The sequence below is a fragment of the Malurus melanocephalus genome, unplaced genomic scaffold (genome assembly GCF_030028575.1).
Source record: "Malurus melanocephalus ecotype Western Australia unplaced genomic scaffold, MMel_1.1 scaffold_340, whole genome shotgun sequence".
In the NCBI taxonomy this organism is placed as follows: domain Eukaryota; kingdom Metazoa; phylum Chordata; class Aves; order Passeriformes; family Maluridae; genus Malurus; species Malurus melanocephalus.
In genome coordinates, this window is record NW_026623572.1 from 3,845 (window position 1) to 29,065 (window position 25,221).

A 25,221-nucleotide genomic window follows, 5' to 3' on the forward strand; every position below is an offset into this window, starting at 1 on the left:
GTGAAACTCCTAAAAAAAGATTCAGGGAGAACCCAAAGCTTCTCATTCCTCATCTGGGCCACCAATCACTGATCTCACCCAGCATTTCAAACTTTTAGTTTTGTCCAAAACTGCCCCAGCTTTCCCCAGCAGCTCCCACAGGCAGGGACTGTGCATTCCCTAACTCAGCCTTCAGCAGGACGATTAAAGCCAACAGTTTTGTTGGGAGTGTATTAATTTGAAAGTTCTACTTTTCACCTGCACAGAAAAGTTCTTCTTGTAATTTTTTTTTCTATATATTGTTTCTGTATGTACTGTACAAGTAACTTATTCTTGAATAATGCGATTTTACCGTAATATTAAAAAAAATTCTGCTCTTAATAAACTGTTTTTAGAACTCGTTTCTCACTTGTAGTCTTCAGTCTGATTCTCTCCAGGTGCCTGGACATTGTTTTGGTGGATTCTGGATGCTGGAAGGCAGAAATGCTYCCTTGGACATGAAAATCCTCTGGTTTGTGCCACACAGGACAGTCTTGGAGCAGGGATAACTGTGGTTGTCCCCCCACCTTTTTAAGGCATTTTTCCACAGAATTCTTCCCCTTCCTTTCCTTCTCCAGCAGCACCATTGACTTTTGTAATTTTTTTGTAATTTTATCACCTTAACAACCCAGTTGGGACCTTCCCTGACCCCACCCGGAGCAGCCCAAGGCTCAGGGATCAGGAACACAAAATCACCTTTTTATGACACAGAACCTTGTCAGAAAACTCCGCTGAACTTGTGATTCCCAAACTTTTCCCTTATTTCTGCAAAGCCACAGCAGCACACAACAGACTCAGGGCAAAGCWCACCCCAGGCTTGGGATGGGAACTGGAGAACCCGGAACGGGAAGAGACTCACAAATCACCACACAAACACCGGGGGGGATCAGTTTTTAAAACTTTTTTTATTTTTTAATTTTTTTTTAAGTTTTTATTTTATATTATCTACAAAGTAAAAGTTTTCTTAACTTAAAAGTTACATCACTGTCTCACGATAGTGATCATCTCATCAAACGTGATTTATAAATAATAACTCATCCGTTTGACGATTAGAATTTTTTTTTTTTGTTTTACTGAACCTGTTTCAAGTTTAGTTAGAAGTAAAAGGGATCTCCAAGTCTTGATTTTTAGTGATAATAGCAGCAAGAATCACTCTTGTTACTTCTTTTGCTAGCTGACGAGTTCGTAACTTTGAAGGGTCATTAAAAAATAAATAACTTCCAGTTTTCAGCAAGCAGAGTTGGGGCACTTGCAGGACTCAGATACAGTGCATGGAATTATGGAATAGCCCACAAGTTCCTAAATGCCTCTACTCAGTCCGAATCTCTCCCACTGCAAGATGAACTGTTAGCATTCCTAGTGGATGTTACAAGAAATCAAAATTTTTTTTTTTTTTTAAACAAAATAAAATGAAATTCTAGTTTTCTGTGCTTCCAGTTGGCAGAAGCAGTAGAAGGAGGGTATTTGGCCTACAAAAGGTATCCAGCCTTTCAGTTATTCCAGATGAGCCTTACAACTGCTGTTGGTGGTGGGCTTGTACTGTAAAAAAAAAGTTCAAATGTAAATAATAAATTGGCAAGCCACACAACAGTTTGCTAGTAAAGTGGTCACAGGACAACTACTGAGCTCAACTTTCTTTTATTTTTATTTTTTTCTCTTTTTTTTTCTTTTATTTTTTTTTTTAGAGAACAAAACAAAACCCTGCACATCAAGATGTCCTTGGGATGGTTTTTATTTTTCCTTTTCCCTACCCAAGCCCTCAGAAAGCAGCTTTGTTCTGCTCACACATTCCCCAAGAAACATCAGGTAAAACTACATCGCTACAGAACTTCAGAGGCTKTTTGAACTCGAATAATCAAAGGAGCACTAAATAAGGTTAAATTTAAAGCAGAAARAAGTCACACAACTCCTACTTTTCCCCCAAAGCAAAGCTGCAGAACGTTAYTCTGAATTAAAGTTTAATTCCAGTTGTCACTTTACTTTATTAGCAGCCCTACCCCCACACAACATTTCACTCCTGTCCGCAAGATTTTAATAAAAACCTCCATCATTATAAACCACACAGAGTCCATCCCCCACGGCAAATCCACGGCAAAACCTGGAAAACTCAGCCCCACAGCGCCAGTATCTCACATTTATTCATTTTCCAGCTAGAGAAAAAGCAGAATATTCCCTGAATCAGCTACATCTCACCGGCTACACCTACACTGCTCTGGGCTGCCAAAGCGCAGCTGCGAAACACAAGGACATCTTAAGGTCGGTTCATTTTTTTTGTTGTTGTTGTATTTTTTTWWKGTTTTTTTTCCCCAAATCTGGTTCCTCCCAGCTCTSACTACTCGACCTGGCTCAGTTAGGGTGCAGGTCTCCCGGGCACACACTCCTCACCTGAAGGGTGGGTCATATAGGGGAAATGTGTTGTTGTCGAGACTGGAATGGGCTGTAGTGCACTTTGAGCGAGGGCGGCTTGGGGACCACCGGGAGGCTGTGTCGTCATTAGCATCATTGGAGCATGGGCAGTTGGGTGAGAAGGAACCATTCCTGACTGTACATGAGCCTGAAACAAAGAGCTCTTTAGTATCATGGTCACAAGGAGGCAGCAACTCCTGGCCGCATGACCGGCGAAAGTTCGCTCCGGCTGCAAATCCGGAGGTTTACTCTCCATTTTTWAATKTTTTTWMTTTTTTTTTAAACTAGGTTAGGGGTTAAGGCAGAGATTGTAACATGAGAAAAAAAATCATAGTGATAATAACAACAAAAAGGAAAAATAATAATGAAAAAAAGGGCTCGATCCTTTGAGTYGTGTTCTCAATTTTGGCCGTTTCGCCAGCATTGAACAGTGGGGTGTTAAAAAAAAAAATCAACAATTCAGCAACAAATCCTCAAAACATTTCTGTTAGTCACCTCCATCAAAGCACTTCCTAGAGGGTGCAGATAGGAACTTCACAGGCACTGGGAGTCTGGCATCCCTTCCCCACGTTCTGTCCTGGCTCCCTGCCCTGGGAACCTCCCTGTCCTCTGCAGTGACCTGTGCCCACACAGTGCTCAGCCAAGTCCTTCTGACATGAGTGATTTCATCCCTTTACACTCTCAGGGCAGCTTTGTTCTGCTTCCAGTTCAGCTCATCGCAGTTCTTGTGTAATCTGAGCAATCAGGGCTCAGTGGAAAAGGAGATTAATCCTTCCCATGGCTGAGCACCTCTGGCAAAAAAAGTTCGGTGGGTTCTTTACACAGAGCATCAATTTTTTTAATTTAAAATCCTAGTAAACACTGATTTCTTAAAAGAACAAAGGAACTCAGAGCTCTCAGTGGATTTCTCTTGGAAAAAAACGCCCCATTGTTTGCACCTAAGGTTTGCTTTGTCCTCCTGCCATATCCCAGAACTGCAGCCTCACAGGTCTCCCATGCCAGTAAAGACAGATAGCAGGTAGTGGCTACAATTTTATTTCTTAAAGACAAAAAGGGTTATTTGACTCATCACAGACATTCCCCAAACTCTTTGATCAGACTTGCACGTGTTAGTAGCACCCCAGAAGCCTCTAAAGGCAGGAACTGCAATTCAAATCTCACTCTTGCTCTAAAAAATATTCAGGAGATCAGGCTGTGGAACAGAAATACCTCCCRGGAGTGGCTCCACGGTGACTTTGACAAACATGCTATTGTAGAAGCCATCATTATAAAGCAGCTATTCATAGAGCAGCTGGAGTCAATACACACAGTGGATAAAATTTTTCTGCTGTGGCTCAAACACTTTGTAAATTGGCAGCTGACAGCATTCCGTAATGAATTTTAAAGTACTGGTTCTCCAGTGAGATATCTACCAGCTCAAGATTCATCTGATAACCTGAAGGGAAATTGGATTGATCCCCTGTGTTGGCCTAACTGAAATTCTTATGGCGTGGTATTTCGGAATTGTGTTTAGAAGCTGGGAATGAGGCTGCTAAAAAACGATTCAATCCAGTGATTGCTTTCCTCACGATGGAATAATTACATGCACTTAAAATTCCTGACAGAACTGTAGTTATTCCTTCACTAGAGATTTTCGGGGGAACTACTTCATTGGGAAAGTCAATTAGTTTGGTGTAAATATCACAAATTGCGGCTTTCATTCTAAAAAAAAATTACAGAAGAGACTGCATGAGTTAAGGGCAATGCAGGCTTTGTCTGTGATTGCTAAAAATCTTGCCTGAGCAGTTGGTTCTGACTCAAAGTTGCATCTGATTGGTTTGGTTTGGTTTGGTTTGGGTAAGTGCTTGGCACACAGAAAGGAAGGCATTGGTCACATCCTGCATCCCTGGCCTGGCCATGGCACAATTTGGGCACAGCTTTACCTTCCACGGCCTTCAAGCCAATGTTTTGTGTTTCAAGTCACAGCACTGGCCATGCCACTAAGCCAAGAYCCCTCTGAGAAGCTCTAAACACACCCCAGGCATTCACAGCAGAGCAGAGGAGGAGTCTTGTTTCTGGCAGAAACCAGAGAAGGGGAGGACGTGCCAAGATGCCGCAGCAATCATCAGCTTTAGCTGTCCTCTCCCTTATCCTCCCCCCCCAAAAAAAGCAGAGAAATCAAAAGCCTAACAGAATAAAAAAAAAAGCTAAAAACATCAGTAAAACCATTCCTAAAGAACTATTGATTTATTGGCTTAGCTGACTGTCCCARGGACCACAGCAAAGATTTGATCAGAATTCTGAAAGGGACTGATGCCTGTCAGATTAACATCCCTAATCACAGTTAGGCACCTTATCCCAAACTACTGATAACCTGCATGAGAAGGCAGAAGCCAGACACCAAATTCTTGGTCTGAAGAGGAAATTGTGCAGGCAAAATACTGATTGAACTGCCCATTCTTTGACAAAGGAGATTTAGTAAACATCAGAAAAATCTCTGTCACACTGCTTTTCACGGAGCTCTTGATTAATCTATCATGTGCTTCCCTTCCCCAAATCYTTTTTCTCAGGGAGTTGACCACAAGAGAGCAGTTAAGAGAAATGGGTTTCTGACTCTGAAGCAAAGACTGTTGTTTTAAGCTGCCCAACAATCTTTGGGGATCTTCAGCATGAGAAGTTCGTTTAGAACCACACACACACACACACACACATACACACCACACACACAGATTTCTTTCTGCAAGGATTGTCCTGCAGTCACCTCAACTCTCTCCTCTCTCCCTGCACTGCCTTTTTACTCCCTGGAAACCCTGCCATGCCCTTTTCTGGATGTATTTGTATCAATTTGTCTACGATGCAGAGCCTGAAACTGCCACCAAAAGCAGCAATTCAGCCTTTCTGCACTCAGCTCCCCCCTCCAACCTTTCTGTATGCCAGCTCTTCCTGGGATCAGGCACCTGACTGAGCAGGGAACCCATGTGACCAAGAAATAGCCTAAAAAGGGGGCAGGGGAGGCCCATTTCAGCTGAATCATGTCCCCAGCCTGGTCTGCTCCACGGCCGAGCAGTTCTGCGAGCAGAGCGGTGGGGCAGGGACAAGGATGGGAGCCAGGAACTGGGAAGAGAGCTCAATTTATTTCAGTAGCAGTGCCAGCTTAAGATGTCTTCATTAAACTACAGTTGCAGATGCTCTAGGTGTTGGAAGCTGAGGTCCAAACACACCTTGCCAAATTCTAAATTAAAGGCAATGTACAGACAGAAACCTAAATAACAACGACAGGTAAGTCTGCGCTGAGAGGTGACAGATTGGCAATCACTTCAGCAGGCCCGACTGTCCTAACTTTGTGGCATTTAAGACATTTAGTCTTGAAGGTTGTTAAACTGTGTTTACCTGGGGGACATGGGCCATGTGTGGCGGATTGGTATATGCAGGTTGAACATGGGAGGGATGAATGGTGAAGACTGTTTGTTGTGCTGTAGGAAAATTGTTTTGTGGCGACTGCGTGTTGGAGCCTGGCGTCATGGAAGGAGGGGTTGGAGCTAGACCTGCGTGGTAAATCGCCGACTGCTGCTGGGGGTTGGCCAGGTGCAGGGCCTGGGCAGCCTGGTGCTGGTGGTGCTGCAAGAAAACAGAGAGATGATACGGGTTAGGGATGAGGAGTGACAYGTTTGTGTCGTTCACAGAGTGTTTATGCTGTTCCGGAGGAAGGGCTGTGAAAATGGCCATGGTTCTGGGTCTGGGAATGGTGAAGGAAACTCTTCAAAGCCCCACCAGGCTCAGCCTCTCCTGGCAAACAGAACTCAGCCTGCCAGGGAAAACCATGGAGAGCCTGGAGCTGGGAGTGCCTCACAGCTGCACCCAGGCTTATTCCCAGGAGGGAGCTGGGGAATGCAGCACCATCCCAAGGACCACTTTRTTTTCAGCTGCTTTGACAAAATACCATCAAACCCTTCTCAGCATTTATCTGTTATTTCCACTTCACTCATACGAAAGCACTGACACAATTACAATCCTTCCTTAATCCTTAAATTGAAATGCACTCTGAACAGGGAGAAATAACAGTTGGGACTCTGCTCCATCCCACCCTTTTTCCTCTCCAAAAAATCAACATATCAACATCCAGCCCCAGTGAGCCACGATCCCTTCCAGCAAAACAACAACTTAAACACAATTAAACACAATTCAAAATTTCTGGGTGGTGTTACCTGCACGGGGCTTGGAGCAGGGTGGCTTCCAGCATGTTGGCTTTGCTGCTGGCCAGTCGGGGTGGCAGAAGGCTGAGGGTGCGGAGGATGCGGATGCAGGGTAGCATTAGGGTGGGCATACTGCTGAGCAAGTGAGCCAGTGGAAACTAGGATGAAAAAGAGGAATATTTAACCACAGCTACAGGATTTGCACCTTTATCAAAGTCACCACCTGTGCTTGAAGCATTTCACTACAGCTCAAACAGTCTGTAAAGATATTCCCTCCCCCTTCTAYACAYAAAWAWATATATATATATTTATCTTGCAAATAGCTGAGGATCTTACCTTGCTTTTGTGTAGTTTGGATTGGCAGGAAAGTCTATAAACAACCATAATTAGACAGTTCATCTTCCCTAATTTGACAATGTAACAGATACTACATAGAGAAAAGCAGCATTTCATCTTTTGTTTTGTCAAACAGACCGGTTTCAAAGATCAAATTCATAATTTCAATACAATTTAGGATTTCCTGAGAGATACTTTTCAAAGGTGTTACGAGCCATTTTTATTTCCACCATCCAAAAAAAATTCTYTGGCCTTATACCTGGCTAACCTCACCATGCTACTCTTCTGGAAATTGCTCACAGAACAGGCAGAGGGAAGCACAAACTCTGCCCGTGCGCTCCAGAGTAAATAAACACATCACAGCTGAGAAAACTGAGGCTGCTCGAGCATCAAATTTTTGCTGAAGCCACTTTCTTGTGCAAAAATAACCCATTTTGCCTCTGCCCTCGAGGCCAATCTGTTCTGGATCACCACCATCCTGCGAGTTTCCCAACGCTGCCATGGAATTCTTCATTCCTTGAAACGGTAGCAAATAAGGTACAAAATTCCCAAAAAGGAAGAAACTGAACAACAGAAAACTTTCGCCCCAGCGAAGCCRCATCTGTTGCTACAGCCGTGCCAGTCTCCAACAACAAACATCAAGTTCCTCCTTGGATCCTGCTCTGTCCTGCTTCAAATGGGCCACACTAAATCCTATTTTTTTTTTATTTTTTTTACTTTTTGAGGGAATCTAAGCGAGTATGAAAAGCCATAATGACAACAAGTCTTCCTTTACACACAAAGCATGCAAGGGGAAAGCAGGACCCTACAAAACGAGGATGTTTCCCCTATTTCTTTTAGGTCTTGTGCAAGAGCCAGGCTGTGTTTGCAGCTAATTCTGTGTGTGACAACACGTGTTCACCCCTCTGATGTCACTGCCTGCAACATCAAGGGGAGTTTTGCTGACAAAGTGCAAAAAGAGTGAACAGCCAAAGAAAACCATCAGCCTTCTCCTCAGAATTTCCTTTGACTGTTCCTCATTTGTTTTGGTATGTTTTGGTCGTTCTGAAGTTAATTACTGATGAGTATCCACCAGGTTACAACTTTTTTTAATGGGGTTGGTATTCTATGAGRACTTTCCTCCAGCCTGCTTTGCTAAAAACCTTATAAATCAAATTACTAATGTGTTCCAACTCACCAGAATACASAGTGCCAGGATCTTTTTGCCTAATTGAAATGTTTCTCCCCTGCACAAGTTCCTCCTTTAGAAAATAACTGCCTGCCACATTTAACTTAATCCCTGGCAAGCTCTGTTAAATCTTCACTGAGCAAATGGCCTYGCAGTGATGAGCAGTTTCAGGCTATTCATGCAGATGAACTAAATTTCYGCAGTCTGGAGCTGATCCTACTGTCCTTATCCATGTGTGCAAGCACAGTTGTACACTCTGAGCCTTTCTGATTGAGAGGGCTTTCAAAAACACCTCCATATTTTCTAAGCACACTGTCAAAACCAGCAGGATCTTCTGCCACAGCATTTTGTTAGGCTTTAAACCCAAGAATTTTTATTTTTTTTACATCACTACTAAAATATATTTTGCAGCAGCATCCCTGCCATGCTCCTACTTGACTTTCAGRCATCTCTCCTCTGACAACATCAAAATTATCAATGGCAACCCTGTTCATTTTTACAGCACCAGATTTATGGCTTTCTCCAGGATGAAAATTTCCCAACCTCATTATTATCCACACTCTGGAGAAGGCCAAAAGTGATTATCTTTGTMAAAGTGATAGAAAGAAATGGAAGGAGGGATTACTTGCTTGCCAAAGGGCATGTCAGACCAGCAATCTTCCTAGTGCCTGGGCCACAGAGCTTGGCAAGCCTGACTACAAATTAACTCCAACTCCATTCAAGAGGCTTTAAAATGTATATGGAATTTAATTCCAAGCTGTGAGATATTCAAGGCTTCCCACATCACTTGTTAAGAGCCCCCAAAATAACGTGGRACTCCCTTAAATAATTTCTGCAATTCATCTTTTGTTTCTTTATGGCCAAGAGAACAATGAATGYAGTTATTCTGAAGCAGATATTTCTACAATAAAACTTCACCATAAGGAATTTCTCTCTTAAGACACCACTTAAGCCAAGGAATAGCACCCCAAAGAAAAGATATAAAGCAGGGGGAGGATCAAGTTTTTKTCATAGTGGCAGTTCTTCCAAAACCACCTAATATTTTATACATAGCTTTGAATTTGAAGGACTGGATTTTTTTATACTGAAGARTATTTATTTCTCTAGTTTCTCCTCTCCCTCATTTTGTCTTTAACAGATCACCCTAATGGCCAGACTTGTAGAGCTTAAAACCACTTCAGATGCTGCTGCAAATTATGGTTTAGTAGTAATATTTAAAGTGCCATTCAGAAAAATGTTATCTGGGCATTTCTCTACATCCTGCCCAGTCCCTGCACACAAACCAAGAATCCCCCAGGGCTGAGCAGCAGCAGGTCTGGAACACATTCCCAGTTCAAAACCAGAGTTCAGACTTCAACTCCAGCAGTGTAAATGGTTCCCATGTTTAGTTTAGTGCAAGTAATTCCTGCCAAACCAATGAAGTCTCTGAGACCAGCAGGGCTGTCAAAGGAGTCTCATAAAAGTGGTGAAATATTCACCTGCTCAGCCAGAAATAAAACACTTTCCTGGGACTTTGTAAAAGAATTTCTGCCTGGTCATCAGAACAGCTCACTACAGAAATTAATAGCAAATAAGACAGGAGGTGAAAATGTAAAAAAAAATTACCATTTTCCCCCAATTGTCAGTATTTTGGAGATTTTCYAAATGGCCATCTATTACCAGAGAAAGCTCTAGGAAAGGACACACCTTGCTGCAAGTCACCTCARCTTATTCCAGCAGAAATACACTGCGTTTCTCACCTTTTATGCCTTAAATTCCTCTCCCTGGGCTGACCTGCTTCACTTCTGCATCTTTCTGATCAAGCTGGCTCCTAACATGAGATATTTCACTGCACTGACCTGGCAGGGACACGCGGGGAGGGAAGCGACTCAGTCACGGAACGGGAGGAAAAAAAAAAAAACATCACATGGATTGAATTACTGAATTCAACTCTACAGAACTGCACCCCATTTCTCTGAGAGTAAACAAGAAATAGGCACAGAACCCACAGAAGGAGCTGAAATCAAGAGGTCAGAGCAGCAGAAATCAAGCAGAACTCCCAGCTACAGGGGAATTTGCAAAACCACATTGTGTMGTTTGGTAATTTTGTCTTTTCCCTGGAATTTCAATGGTGCCAATGGTGGTCAGCGTTGGTCACGGTCCAAAGATGCATTGAAGAGTTTATTTTCAAGAACTGACCAGTGAAMAAACTTCAAAACTATTGCCAGAGCCAGTAAGATGGTGAGGATAACTACATTTAAAAGACCTGAATGGTAGGAAGCAAAGAAATAGCAAATGTTTCTTTCATCATACAAACATTTCGAGAGGTCATTTTACACAGGTAGAGCGGACTTCAAAGATAATCCRAGAAAGGAACGAGGTCATGAAAGCGATTTCAGTGCACCAAACCAAGAGGCATGAACACAGCACAGGTCAGCAGCCTACAGCCCACGCTCAGGCAGAAATCATTTGGTACAAAAAGCACAGGAAGTCTGCTCCAGAGGAGATTTTTTTGGAGAACAAGTGGTTTTTCTTACATCCTTCTTGCATGAGCTAATGCAAAAAAAAAAAAAAAAAAAAAAAAATAAAACCAACCCAGGAGAGCGCCTGGTATGGGCGGCACAGACTCGCAGACAGACACAGCAACAAGTGCAGGACAGGAGCGAGACAAAACACCCTGAAACTGCAATTCCTCCTTTCCCATGTCCAGGGTGAGAGTTCATCCTGCAACCACTCCCCCGAAACCACAGCTTCTTCCTCTGAGCAGCTGCTCAACACCAGCACCCAGGGCAGCATTTGGCAGCTCTGTGCCTTTCCCAGCACGTGGGGATGGGCTGGACCAGGCTGATGTGTCCAGAGAGCACCAGCCCCAGTYCCAGTGCTTCCAGCACTGAGCCAGGTGATGGAACTGGGAAAAGTTCACCTGCCAAGGAGCCCTCATCTTATCCCTGTCACACAATCACGACCACAAATCGTTCCCAGCACTCCTTCAGTGGCAGCTCCACAGAAAACTTCCTCCACCTCAGCTGCAAGTTGAGTGATTTCCTGCCAGGGGCTCAGAACTTGAGCCACAGCTTTTTAAAGGRATGAGGCCTGAGTTACTTCTCCTTTTAGGAAGCTGGGAGCTTGCCAGGTTTAAAAATCCCCTTTAGCCCAGGAAAGGGAGCAAGGTTGCTCCCCCAGRTTTAGGCAGAGGCTGCAGMATCACASASTGRTTTGGGTGGGAAGGGACCTTCAAGWTCATCCAGYTCCACCCCCTTCCACTATCCCAGATTGCTCCAAGCCCTGTCCAACCTGCCCTTGGACAYTTCCAGGRATGGGGCAGYCACAGCTTCCCTGGGCACCCTGTTAAATATTCCTCAGCACCCTCACAGGGAAGGATTTCTTGGAGCCCACTTCTGCCTGCAGACGAAAAGACTGAGTGGTGGAGTCAAGAGATTATTCCACATTTAAAATGAATTTTTGAAGAATTGACAGCTCAGCTTCCTGTGGTCAGATAAATCCGTTCCAAAGCTCCATCTCCTGACCACTGAAAGGAACCTTCCTGCGTTTTCCACATCCTGGTTTGGTGCAAGGAAACTTGTTCCCTCAACACGTCCCATTCCTTTAACATGTGGTTCTTTAGAAAGTGCTTTTCTGTACAATCAAAATTAGTACAAAAAACCCAACTCACTGGCAAAGTAGAAAGAAGGGCCTGTCTCCTTGCTGTATGGTATTTTGGGACATGCTGAATTTGGGAAATAGAAAGGTAAATTAGCCTCTTGCCAAGTGCATACTTCCCATCTTTTGGAAAGGTCAGTGTCAGTTTTAATTTTTTTTAAAGTTTTTTTTCTGAAGACTCTAGAACCATGCAGATATTTTTATTTACCCARCTGCTATTAGAGCTAGATATTTCATTTTACAAATGCGTGGAGATGAAACACAAGTCTCAAGTAAGCCTTCCTTCAGTTTAACCGTGACACTGAGCTCTGCACTTCTCAATTAACACAAAAAGAAACTTTATGTCAATTCACAGTCTATCCCTGTCCACTGTAACAAGGTTAAAATGMAATTACTAAAGCAGAAAATGGCCCCTTGCTTTTTCAGCTACAGCACTGCCATTCTCAACAGTTCCAAGACCCCTTTGGTGACTGGTTCACTCTTAGTCCCTGGAGAATCCTCTGAAGTTTATATTATATCCATCATTGCACTATCAGGGGAATACAATTTACTCTACTGCTGAGACAGAAACCAGATAAAAGTTAGAGACAACACCAGACCARTAAAACATATGCAGAAGGGGAAAGGGGAAGGGAGAACGGGCACAGGAATGAGAGCACAAAAAACAGGAAATGCATCTGTGTAAAACCAAGGCCTGGCTTTACACAAGTTCTTAAACACAAAAGTTAAGTTTTTCAGAGGACTCCAGTGATCTGGAAACAATTCAGCCACACGGAAAACTAGTTCATTGTCACAGGAATGGACAGATCCACTCTCTACTGGGTAACCATACTTTCTATTGACAGCACAGGAGCCAAACTGGGACYGTGGCCAGCAAACTCCAGCAGCCCAAGGACAGAGACTGGGAGGTCACCCCGAGCCAGCAGCTGCCAGACAGACACAGAACCTTCTGAGCTCCAAGTGAAGCTGAGCAGGGCAAGGATGACACCTCCAGGTGAGCTGGGTGGCAGGTAAAGGTGTCCCATGGCAACCTCTCCCAGGCAGGGAYGGCTCCGCAGCTGAAGTGTCACAGACTGTTTATTGTCTGGCTGGCAAGAAAGCTCTTTGGATATCGTCCTTCCCCATCTTGAGGGGAAAAACTCCAGTGAACACTCCTCTGTCCTGTGTTTAGCTGGGGTTACTGGGACCACGCAGCTCTGCTTCTCTCTCTTGTCAACAGCGGGGTTGTGACACTGGCAAGGAAATCCCAGATGTGCAGGAATATCCCATTAAACAGCATTAGATAAAAGTACTTTTCTTTGAAATGAAGAGTGTTTATCACCAAGTGTAGGTCACCGAATGCATTTTGGATTCAGCTAGCTCTTCACAAGACAGGAAGGAAAACAACCCCAAACTTTTGGCAGTGAGGGTGGTTCCCTTAAATCGACAGGAATTTCTCTTCAATGCCTGGCTGTTACTATTTGCCACAGATTTCCAACTCGTCCCAAACCATTAGARGAGTTTCAGATCTTACCAGAAAACATTTCACACCTTAGGAACACTTGGTAAGCAGTTTCCCCCCAACCCCCAGGTCTCAGCACAGTAGCTCTTGCAGACATCTTCTCTCTACCACATATGCAGGGAAAAACTGAGTGAATTTTGCAGGAATAACTCAAAGCAAGCACCGGTACCTTGAAGGGTAAAAGGGCAGCGTGGCCCACTGAATCCTGACAGCAGTGCTAAAATTAAGTAATATTGTAATTTTTTAAAAATCAAATAGCAATTTTAAAGAGCCAAAAGGGAAATTGTTTCAGCAAAATCAAAAGCAGCAGCGGCGGTTGTTTCTCAGGAAGTTGTTATTCTGTACTTTCAAATCATTTTTAAGAGAGGACCAGAATCAAAGTGCACAGGTATCATTTAGTTCAAATGTGGGTAAACTTAAGATTCCCAAAAGAACATAAGTCATAGATATTTCCTCATAGTCACTCAGTCAGGTGGGAACAATTCCAGCACGAGGTTCTTTAGCCWTGGGCTCCATAAGCAGCTCAGAATGGTCACCTCGGGCATTCCTGCCTTTCCCCACATAAATGGAAGCTGACGTGGACACGTTACAGCTGGACACACTTTGAGGAAGCACAGTCCATCTGGGCCAGGTCTTCAAGCACTCAGCACATGGAAGACTTGCAAAAAAGTGAATTGAGAGGGTGCTGTAGAACATTGGGAGTCGTTCCGTGTGTCACTGTCACCTCGGAAGGTGAAGGGTACGTTTGAAACAGTTCTCGTTCACTAAACACGTCTGCACAGGGGCAAGAACACACTCTGAAAAAAGGTCTAGCACATGGAGTTCATGATCCTCTTGGGATTGAATGGTTTCAGTGACAAAAATTTCAAGCACTCCATCATTTACAGGTAGGTGGGAGAATATTTAAGAGTCACCAAGTAGCTACTTGAAAGAAAACAGGAGGACAGGCCATTTGTGTTAAATTAGGTGCTCTTGGGAAAGTAATATTTAATTACATGGCAGGAAATACCAAAGAATTCTCAAGTTTGACCCAACTTAGTTGTTTGCACTGGCAGGTAGTCACATATCTACAACAGACAAGCTGCAAARCCAACACAAAATGAGATCTAACAGTTGTAAGTTAGAATATCAGTGAAAAAAACTGTACAGACATCTGATCAAAGCCAAGCAAGGCAACGGGCTTGTACTTCAGCACTGCAGAACCCACTGAATACAGAAGATAAGGATGGTGCACAATGGGGAATTGCTAGGAAGTCACATGCAACCATTCTGAATCAAATCTCAGATTATCTCATGTTTGGTTTTTATTTTAATTAGAATTTGAGAAGAAGGGTTTTCACCAATAAAGGTCTGAAAGCCTTTGATCATTCACTTTATCGGAATTCTATTTAATCTAAGGAGAAAGCAAACAGGAGATCTGTTTACATGGACACCTCAAGCACAAGAGTTGAAAAGATCAAAGTAATACAATTAGCAAGGACCTGTGAGAAAAAGATTAATCTCTACAAGTAACTTCCATTTCAGCTTCAGCACAAAYGAGCTCAAATGTTCTTCCTCCGAACGTCAAAAAAGGTTATTTTTGTTTCTTAACTCTGTTACCACACCACTGCAGAGATCTGACAGGATGTTTTCAGATGGGTAAGACACTTCTWAAAATCAGAATTAATTTCCCACTAAACTCCAGATTCTCTGTAAGTTTTCACGACACATCATGGACTTCCATTAAGCAGCAGCATAAAACTAAGCACCCAAAAACATACAAAGATGTCTAAAGGTACAGAAAATCTTTTATTAGATTCTGAGTCAATAATATACGTGACCCAATCAAACTTTTCCTCAGATTCTATAACAAGTATTGAAATGCCATGTTTTCAAGAGACCATCTGCTGTTTTGACATTTTATGACAATTTCCAAGCCTTGAACAACCTTGACTCTACCTCTTTCAACAGCATGTTTTGCAGAGCTCTTTTTTCCCCTCCAAACTGGGCCTCAATTTATCATACATTTATAATGCTTTAGAAGTTCTTGCACATTTTRCTTTTGTCACAAGGTAACCCACATTTTCAGCACTTCACTGTAAGTGAAAAATGCCCGTCTGATAATGCTAGAGACTAATTGTCCAAGTCAGAGCAATACATGAGCTGTTCCATTTACTGAATTCTTGACTTACCAAAAGAGAAAGGTAAGCAACACATGGTTTATTTTGCTTCAACAGCAGTGTTCATACTGTTAATAACGCCAGCAGTATCATAAAGACAGCATTTCACTAGTTGCCAGAACTAAAGTCAAGTTTGAAAACTGAGGTGATAACCTTGCAATAAAACAAGTACTAATTATAATCAAGGAACAAACAAGGGATGATGTATCAAGAGCATCAAGAGAACTCGAACAAACTTCTTTCAGCAGATATTCTTTAGCAGCTCCCAGGTTGAAATCACATCTTGGTCACTGGCATCCTACCGAAATCAGCACACTTGAGTTTTCATTTGAACCAGCTGGCTCAGTTTTCAATGCTCTGCTCATCATCATCATCATCATCATCTTATGAAATATATAAACCAAATCTACTGAATGATACCCACGTCTCAAGGCTGAGATTAAATACATCCCCTGCACAAGGCAAGAACTTAAAAAGTTACATATAACACAAAACGTTTCCTACCATACATAGCATGTGTCTGTTCATGCGCACCGTACTGTGTTGCAGAGGAAGATACTAAACCCGGCTGTGCGTGTGCTGGTGGGGCCATCATCCTAGCGTTGCCCTGTATTACAGGGCTATAAACATGAGGATGCTGCAGGCAGAACAGAGGAAAAAACACAGAGTTAACGGGGGAATTATTCCTGTCACCTATGCAGTTGTGATTGAAACAGCAGCAGCTCAAATGCAGAGCAAGCTGAGGATTTCACATCAGCATGATGGTCCCAGCTGCTTCCAAAATTTACTTTTATATATATATTTTACATAATTATTTTTTATATATATATATTTATATATATTTATATATAGCATTTATAAAATTATTCCAAAGGAACGTCACCTAAACAGTCATGATTCAAACAGTGGCAGCTTGGCCTTGCTCAAGGAGGATTTCACAGGGGTGTGATTGTCCCAGTTGCTTCCAAAATTTATTTTTATATATACAAAATGTATATAACTTTATTTATATATTTATGTATTTTCTTATATTTATATACTTATATATATATATAATTTATACAATTATTTCAAAGGAATGTCACCTATAGAGTCGTGATTGAAACAGCGGCAGCTCGGCCTTGCTCAAGGAGATTTCACACAGGTGTGATTGTCCATATTGCTTCCAAAACTTATTTATATATATACAAAATTTATGTAATTTTATTTATATCTTTATATATTTTCTTGTATTTATATAATTCTATATCTATATATAAAATTTAAGGGCTAGAAACTGACAGAAAGTGCTGGCATATCCAATTTTTGCCACTCTGATAATGCACTAAGCTTATGTATTTATCCAATTACACATGTAGATTTAAAAGCCTTTGAAGTAAGAGAAGTCCACCAAGYAAGTTATTTTTAGAACACTTAACCAGGAGATGTGCTGGCCATGACCTAAAGAAATTCTTCAAAGAGCTAAAAAACCATATCAATAATAAATGCCAGCTTCTAAACTGACCTTAAAATTCATTAGGTCCTTAAAATTCACTAGGACCTTAAAATTTGTTACAGGCTTTGAAGCACATTCCAAAACCACCACATGTGCTCCAGAACACAGAAACGGTTCAGGGTGATTTAGAACTGGACACAAGGGGGTTATTTAGGTCTGAACCATTTTGTTATTTGTGCTTGGACTGAGCAGGAGCGTGGAAAGGACTCTTACCTGAGATTGGTAGTGTGGCACATGCTGCACAAGAGGCTGATTAGGAAACTGTTGGGGGCTATATGCAACATATTGTGTAGAGTAAGCAGGTGGAGTAGCTACGATTGGAGGGCCTGCTGCAGAGGCAGGGTGCATCATGGTGCTCTGGTGGTGTTGGTCTTGCCGCTGCTGGGGCATATTTGGTACTGGAAAACAAAGAGGGCATCGAGTTAGGGACACGGGGCAAAGAACTGCAGCTTCCTGAAAGATTTGATGGTATAATAATGTTACTGGGACCATGTGGAATATCCTCACCCCACAACTTTAACCATGGATTAGAGCTCTGTCCTAAAGGAATGGTGTGAAGGAGAGTTTCTCCAGGAATTATGTGATGTTCATCACTACTGCAGCCACTAACCCAGCCCTGATTTTTTTGTGAACAAAGGAAAGCAGAGGGAAAGACTGACAAGAATCATAAATGGGAGAGAAAGGTTATATCAGGATACCTACATTAACCAATTAATCCTGTCCCCTTCAAAAGGCTTAATTCACCCTCAATGTGATCTACTCAGACACTGTTCCACCAACTGGAAATCTGAGTCTTTATGTTAAAATGACTTGTGCTTACGGCTGAGGAGAGCACAATAAAGGTTTCCACACAGCCACAACTTGARGTATTCACATTTTTTGAGCTCTGTGCTACCCCTCGGGGCAGCAGAATGCTGCTTCTAGGTCACAGACAACACTGAGGGGGAGAAAACCTATAAAAAGAGGAGCAGGAATAATTAAGTGGGAAAAAGATGAAAAGAGCAGAGCAGTGTGGGACCACCTGAGCTCTCCCGGGAAGGTGACTACYCAACTCACTTGGAATAAACTAATTCAGACTACAAAGCTCTGGCCTGGGGAGCTCCAGGAGCTCAAGGAGATCTACAGGAAAACTCCAGGAGGGCTCCAGCCTCCTGCAGTGAGGCTGCAAATATTAACTGAGCTACCTCAAGCATCTGTAAACTCCACTGCAGGGGCAATGTCCCAAACCCCTCAGGGAAAGGGAAATGGAAAAGATGTCAGTAAATTAACTCAATGGCTGTATTTACACTGCAGACCAACAACAGGAAGGAGTAAATACAGGAGGCAACTTGCACAGTGTAAAGGCACAGAGCTGTAACCCAGGCAGCTCTCTCAGGGCTGTGCTGCACACAGATGGATACGCAGAAAATACTGGAACTCAAAAATTARTTCAGAATTGGAGCTGCCTCTTCCAGCAAGTGAGCCCTCAGCAGAATATTTCTGATTAGAACAGTGTTACCAAGCAGAAGATTTCAGGGGTGAGGCCACAGCGAAGTTACTGTGTTTTAACACAGAAATACATTGCAGGCCTTTGTCTCCCCTGGTTCATAAAGGCCATTTGTTTGCCTGTGAACAGAAGGGAACAATTTCCTCCTGCAGTGACTGGAGCTGCAGCGCTGCTCCTGTCCTCTTGCAGCACTGGCTGCCACTGCAGAGCATTCACTGGGCACAGTTACAGCATTCCCTGGAACAGGAGCACAAGAACAAGAGCAGCACTTTCTGCTGCCTCACTGCCTTGGCCAGCACAGTGAGCTTCTCACCACCCACTGTGACCCCACAGCCAYTTCAACACGTGGCATTGCCATTGTTAGTCCAGCTGGTCAGCCACTGGGGCAGGAGGAATGCACAGAACAAACTGGAAGCAGCTCTTTCCAGAAGAGCAGCAGAGCAAACTCTTCCTGAAGAAATGGGGACTCTGCATGTTGATAAAACCCCACTCTATTAAAGTACCTGCTGGGGCACTGCTGCAAAGCAGTACAGAAAACCAGCAGAGAAAAATTCTCWTTGAACAAACCTGTAATATTTACGAAATACAGGAGATGACAGCTTACCCTATTAATAACAGAGACGTTTTCCTGTTTGTCAAATCAAATTCCAAACCAGCAACTCAAACCTGGCATGTTTCAGCTCAATTAGTTTATCTAAAAATCCATTAGTATTTCCACTTACTTCCCTTTATTAAAAACAGCATTTAAAACATTGACCACAACCAAATAGGCACGGATTAGAAAACACACAAACATTTGTCATTTAGCCATGCTGCATGCAGACTGAGAACCAAACAGGCAGTATTATTCTCACCTTTACCTGCTCTATATGTCTTGGCTTGGTTCACTGGCATGGGCGTCATGGGAATAGGATACAAAGGCTGAAAGAGAAGAAGTTGAAGGTATGATATTMCTTTAAAACCTCAGTGTGTGCTGGGGTGGGGGCCCCACTCAGCTTTGATGTGTTTCCCTCTGCTCTGTTACATGGTTTAGTGAACTCTGCCTAACCTATGAGATTTTCTTGGATCAGTGTTGTTAAGGCTGCAYGGACACACAACTCAGACCATATGGTTGGCAAAAACCAGTGCAGGAATGCTACTGCTGCTACTGCAGGAGCTGGGCTCAATCTAACAGCTTTCCAACAGCTTTTGGTTATAAAGCTGTGTCAGGGAGCTTTAGGTTGGGTATCAGGGCAAGGTTTTCCCCCCCAGAGCATGGTGGGGCACTGAATAAGCTCGTCAGGGTATGGTCAGGGCCCYGAGGCTGCCAGGGCTCCAGGAATGTTTGGACAGTGCTCTCAGGGACARGGTGGGATTGTTGGGGTGTCTGTGAAGGGCCAGAGTTGGGCTGRTGATCCTTGTGGGTCCCTCCCAAATTAGGATATTCCAGGATTCTCTGATAACAGAGCTAGATTTGAAATCCCAGCAATCCCCACAACAACCAGAAACCAGTGGGACACATCTGGAAACAAAGAAACAGTTGCTTAAYGCTCAAAGAGAGCAAAACTGTGGAGGACCAGGAGGAAACCTGCACAGACYCATAATAAACTGGGCTGCTGGAATTTACAAGTGTTTGGGACTATTTGAACATCCAGATTGAGRGAGCACTGGGAAAAGTCAGTATTTACACAGCTAAACCTCAACAACAACGTGATTTGTATTTACAAGAGCAATACAAGCTGTACCATTTCACTGTTTTAACTCAAAGCTCCTAAACTGGAATTAAATGATCTTTAAAATCCTTCCCAACCCAACCCTTCCTATGGTTCCTAAGTCTCCTCTTAGGCCTCATCCTAAGCTTTCTGAGSATGTCTGTGAAGTGTTAAGGAGTTGGCAGCACTTTACCTGCACGCCTGGACTCACTGGAACCGGGTACATCATATTTGGTGCAAAACAAACAGGCTGAGTGTACACGGGGGTTGGCTGCTGATGCCCCACCATGGAGGGGCTGGGCTGAGCTTGAGGACGAGGGGAGGTTGGTGTAGTAGAAGGTTTCGGCTGCAGACAGAGGTGAGCAATGGATAGGGCAGGGTTAGTCTGAGCATCCTCCAAGGAAAAGGTTGGCTTACAAAGATCTACTCAAARGCACTGTCAAACAGCAGCAAATCACTTACTTGAGCAAAAGATCGAGGGTTGAACTCTTTAGCATTAGGGTTAAGTGTTGATTTTCTAACTTGCCTAAACATAAAGAACAAAACAATTCAGTTGGGCATTATTCCTTTACGAGCGTATGTGCAATTAATAATTTAAGAAACACCTCATTTCCATGCGTATGGAAATGATTTCTGAGAAGCCAAACAGCTCATGGCATGCAAAAAGCCACTCTTACAGAAGGACTCTTAGTACAACTATTAATAAAAGTTTTCCAGTTGTTACCACAGCTCATGTGAGCCAAGAAAACATTGAAATAAGCTTTTAGATATGAACTAGGCATCAACAAGACCAGAGCTCTGCACTGAGCCAGGAGRTGATTTCCAGGACAGTCACTTACAACCAGAAATGTGTCACCCACTYGTGACTTCCACACAAGGCCTAGTGTTAATAAAGATGTGCTTATTGCAAAAAGCATAATTACTCACTCAGAAGTATCCTTCTTCTCCTCTTTATCCTCCTTATCTTGTTTACTTCCAGGCCCGGATGTCTGTACACCTTGGGAAGTCACCTCGGGCCCTCGCTTTTGCTCAGAGCTGTTGCTTATGGAAGGAGAAATACTGGGACTATTGGGTTTGCTACTGCCACCATTGGAGTTGGTATTACTGCCAGCTTCTATGATAGATTCTTTAGGGGTGGGTTCTGTCTTTTCTTTAACTACATCTCTTGATTTTTCACCTTCTCGGKTTTTGTTTAGCAGCTGATCCACTGCATCTGAAGAGGAACTGGGCTGTAACTGAAAAAACCCAAGGGTACATTCAGTCAGTTGAGACAAAATTCAAGAGAGACCATCTAATGCTGTCACATACACAGAGTTAAACACAGTCCCACAGGCCTCAATCAGTTGGAAATGACCTTTTAAACACACATTTCTATTTCAGCTCRAAAAGAAATCCATGAACACCGATAGTGCTTAAGCTGGCACTGCRGAAGGAGCAATTCAGCCACTCAAGTGACCTACAGGTTGATTAGGGAGTGACAGAAAAGCTTAAGAAAACCCTCTGGACTCATCCCCTGTGTGATTTAACAGCACCACTTGAAAAGCTAACCTGATTTAATAAACCCTCATAACCAGGAAATAAGTAATATGAATKCATCTTCAATTTTCCTCAGTAAAACCCTTCATTTAATTTTGCAACAGCTCCTCCATATGGAGTGTGAGATAATTATTTGTACCTAATGATCAAAAAGGTTTCAAGCCCTGTTTTCAGTGTACAGTCAATATTCACATTTATGCACATTAGGCAATTGTACCAGCAAGAGGCAGCATTGATTTTACAATATCTARCATGAATTCTCACAGATATTTTCATAAATTAAGCAAAAGTATAAAGACCTGTTAACATATGCAGCATGTTCAATCCATTAAAATAATCTGGATGCACACAAGAATGATGACATCATTAACATAGAGAACTTACCCTAAAGTCATTCTTAAATTTCTTTAAATCATCAATCTGTTTTCTATGCTCTGGAGAGACACCTGCCAAATACAAGATCGACATTGTCCAAGCATTTCTAACACAAGTTTTATACATAACCCTGTACATCACTAAGTTTGCAGAAAGATAATGTCTTTGCACACATAAAAATGAAATACAGCGATGTAATTTCGGTTTTAATTTGGTACAATTCCACGAACTACGTGGATGAGCACACAGAAAGCCTCTGTGAAAGCAGAGCATTACATAACTGATTTATCTTTAGTTCTGATGCACCACACCAAGGCAGAAGCCCTGAGGTGCAGGGACTGCAGAACTCACTGAACACAAAGAACATGCAACAAAAGCCCCAAAACCAGACTGTGCCAGCATTTCAAAACACAGCCAGTGAAGGAGAAACACTGATCAAGGTGAGCTTTATGGTTGGACTCATCCTAAAGGTCTGTCCCAATGAGAGAATGAATGAATCTGYTTCTCAGTTTAACAGCACGAAAAGATTTTTTTTTTTAGAACTGAATGAACAAACAATGCCACAGAGACAAACGAATGTAAGGCATAATAGGAAAAAGCACAGTTAGAAAAGCTCTGCTGACCACGATGCTCAGAGGTATTGTGAGCACAGCTCTAAGCAGAAACACATTCAGTCCAAAGGCAGCTAAAAACCAGCTCTGTGAGCAGGGGAAAGAAAGAAGGGGGGGGGGAAAAGAAAAAAAAAAACAAGTGAAATCACACCATCCACATGAGCATCTCTACACTTGGTGTTGATGGAATGAGTCACAAACAACATTTCCAAGTGCCACTTTGCAACTGCAGGACCAAATTTCACTGGAGAACACCARACTGCCTCCAAGCCTTCCTTAAAATGCCAACTAAAGCAAGCCAGGACAGCAGGTTTAGTRTGCACAATTCCTACATCACTCCAATAGGTGAAAGCTTTGGATACAAACCTTTGTTTTCAGGTTTAGAAAAACTAGGAGAAGTCTCACTTGGCTTTATATTCTCCTTGTTTCCAGTTGCAGAATTTTGCCTCTGGTCCTGAAGCCTTGTATCTTTAGCTGGAAAAGAAATTGCCAAAGTTATTCTCTCCCACACAATTTAAAGTGACCAAAGAGAGAAGGCAAGAGAGAAACTGGGGAGAGATTGAACCATTTTTAGCTTGAAAAAGAAAAAACTTTAAAGTTACAGGTTTCCTGCTACCTGTTTGGTGCCTGGAGGATCATCCTCCCTCCCTCCCTCCCTCCCCATCCTACTGTTTTTAACCCAAATGAAAAAAAAAAACCAACAATTAAACTCATCCCTCTCATCATACACAAAACCTTAACCAGGCTGAACAAACTATAAACTTAGAGATAATTATTTGCTCTTCATACAGAATGCTACAAAGATTTGAGAGTTCTTGGACAGAATGTTAACTTTTTCCCCCATTCCTTTTGCGTTGTTCAAAATAATTCTTTGAAACCAGTGGCCTGCAGTGGCCTGTGTTTCTTTTTAGCACAGAAAAGAGGCAAAAACTCAGTTTGAAAAAAGAAATCCTCCAATAAACCAAGMAACTGAGCATAAAGACTTCTCAAAAAGCCACTTTCCAATCTAATTTCAAAGCTGGCACCATGAGAAATGGGGAACTCACAGTGCCATCATTCAGAAARCAGCTCTGCTCTCATTTAGGCACATTCCATGGCAGGAATTAGGGAAAGGGAGCATTTCCCAGGTAGTGAGGGCCACTCACCTTCRTTGGAAGGGGTAACTGCTCTGTTGGATGCAGGGCTGGCAGGTGTAGGAGAGGCAGCTGGAACAGGCATGGCAACAGATTCAGTGGGAATAGTACCAGGCTGAGGAGAAGGCAGAGCTGGTCCCATGGGAGTGCTGCTCTGCCTTGGAGACCTAGGCCTGTGTGTTTTAGGGGATAATCTCGGAACTAGAAACAAACAGGAAAAAGCAGTTATAGGATGAGCATCCCCGGCTGCTCAGCAGTTTGTTTAGTTTTAAAATGGCTACAAAAACATGCTTTGAAGTACTTTGTGGGACATTACAGAGTAACTGAAAACCTGGATACCTTTCAGGCACATCTCCTAGTCCTTTACAATGCAGCATTTCTCTGTTCAAAGTGATTTCTCTGCAGATTGTCCCCCACAATAAATCACTGCCCTCTAGTCCCACCAAGAATCTGCAAAATGCTGCCCCAAAACCCCAGGAGTACAACTACAACAGCTCACATCAACCCAGTTTAGGGCAGAACACAAAAGCTGGTCAGGACTCCACACAAACAGATGTAAAATATTTTTTTTAAGAGGGCTGAAAAAACACACCCATTTTACAGCGTCCTCTTTTGGAGGTTTGCCAGCTGGAAAAAAAACAACACAACCTATTGAAAAAAGGTTGTTTGAGGTTTATTTTTGCTCCTGTGTTAAAGCAGCAAGGAAAGCTGTATGCTCTTTAGACAGAAAGTTGTGTCTCCTGCTTCCTGCTCATCCCACTTGTGCTTTTTGTCACATTTTAACTCCCAGTGAGTGAGCAGAAAGGCAGGTAAGTGGTTTAACAGTTTTTTCTTGCATGTTAATAATATAAAAAGAGGGAAGATGAATCACAAATAATGCCAGGACAGAAGAGTTTAAGTCTTTTCCACAAGGCAACAAAGTCTATGTGGGTCTAATTTATACCTTCCTTCTGAAATATGTGTTCCCACTAGGCTCCTCTAGAATTCTGCACTGTAAAAAATATCCCAAAAGTACCTAAAAAGGACCAAACTGTCACTCTCTGACCCTCAAGGAAACACCCAGCTCCTGACAGCCCACCTCATGAACGTGGCCTCAACTCAAGAGCTCCAGACTAGAYCTGTGGCACAAGACTGAGCTTTAAATTTTAAGTCAAATGTTAAAAAAAATACATGAACTGATTCAAAAAGACACTCACTATAACTGCTCCTACAGCAGYCAAGAACAACATCACCACCTAAAATCCACGTAAATTTTAAAGGAAAAATACATCCAACTTAACTTGAGCATTATTTCCTCTTTTAACACCAACCTTCCACTGTCCAAACACCTCCTTGATTTGTAAACCATAGCCCAGCCACGGTGCCACTAACCAAACTCAGGGATGCAGTGGCAAATCTCTAACTCCTCCAAGAACTCCCCTGAAATTTAATCCTTTCAACAACCAATTCCCACGCTCTTCCTTCCCTTCTCTTCACGCAGCACCTGACCCTGCAG

At 42.7% G+C, this 25,221-nt stretch overlaps 1 protein-coding gene across 8 annotated transcripts in view; it reads right to left on the reverse strand.

Moving 5' to 3' along the window:
* Positions 1–881: 881 nt before the first annotated feature.
* The window catches only part of ATXN2 (ataxin 2), a 48,737-nt gene continuing 24,397 nt past the window's right edge, over positions 882–25,221 (reverse strand). For 4 of the 8 annotated variants that reach the window (XM_057378058.1, XM_057378057.1, XM_057378055.1 and 1 more), the window contains 12 exons: positions 23,739–23,927; positions 22,960–23,067; positions 21,992–22,053; positions 20,999–21,306; positions 20,534–20,597; positions 20,265–20,417; positions 19,235–19,301; positions 17,108–17,292; positions 15,904–16,036; positions 6,609–6,754; positions 5,794–6,021; positions 1,564–2,572 (listed from right to left, as the gene is read on the reverse strand). In XM_057378058.1, coding sequence (XP_057234041.1) covers positions 2,369–2,572; positions 5,794–6,021; positions 6,609–6,754; positions 15,904–16,036; positions 17,108–17,292; positions 19,235–19,301; positions 20,265–20,417; positions 20,534–20,597; positions 20,999–21,306; positions 21,992–22,053; positions 22,960–23,067; positions 23,739–23,927 — 1,847 coding nt within the window. In that variant the 3' untranslated portion in view covers positions 1,564–2,368. The other 4 variants (XM_057378054.1, XM_057378053.1, XM_057378052.1 and 1 more) reach the window with 4 other exon arrangements.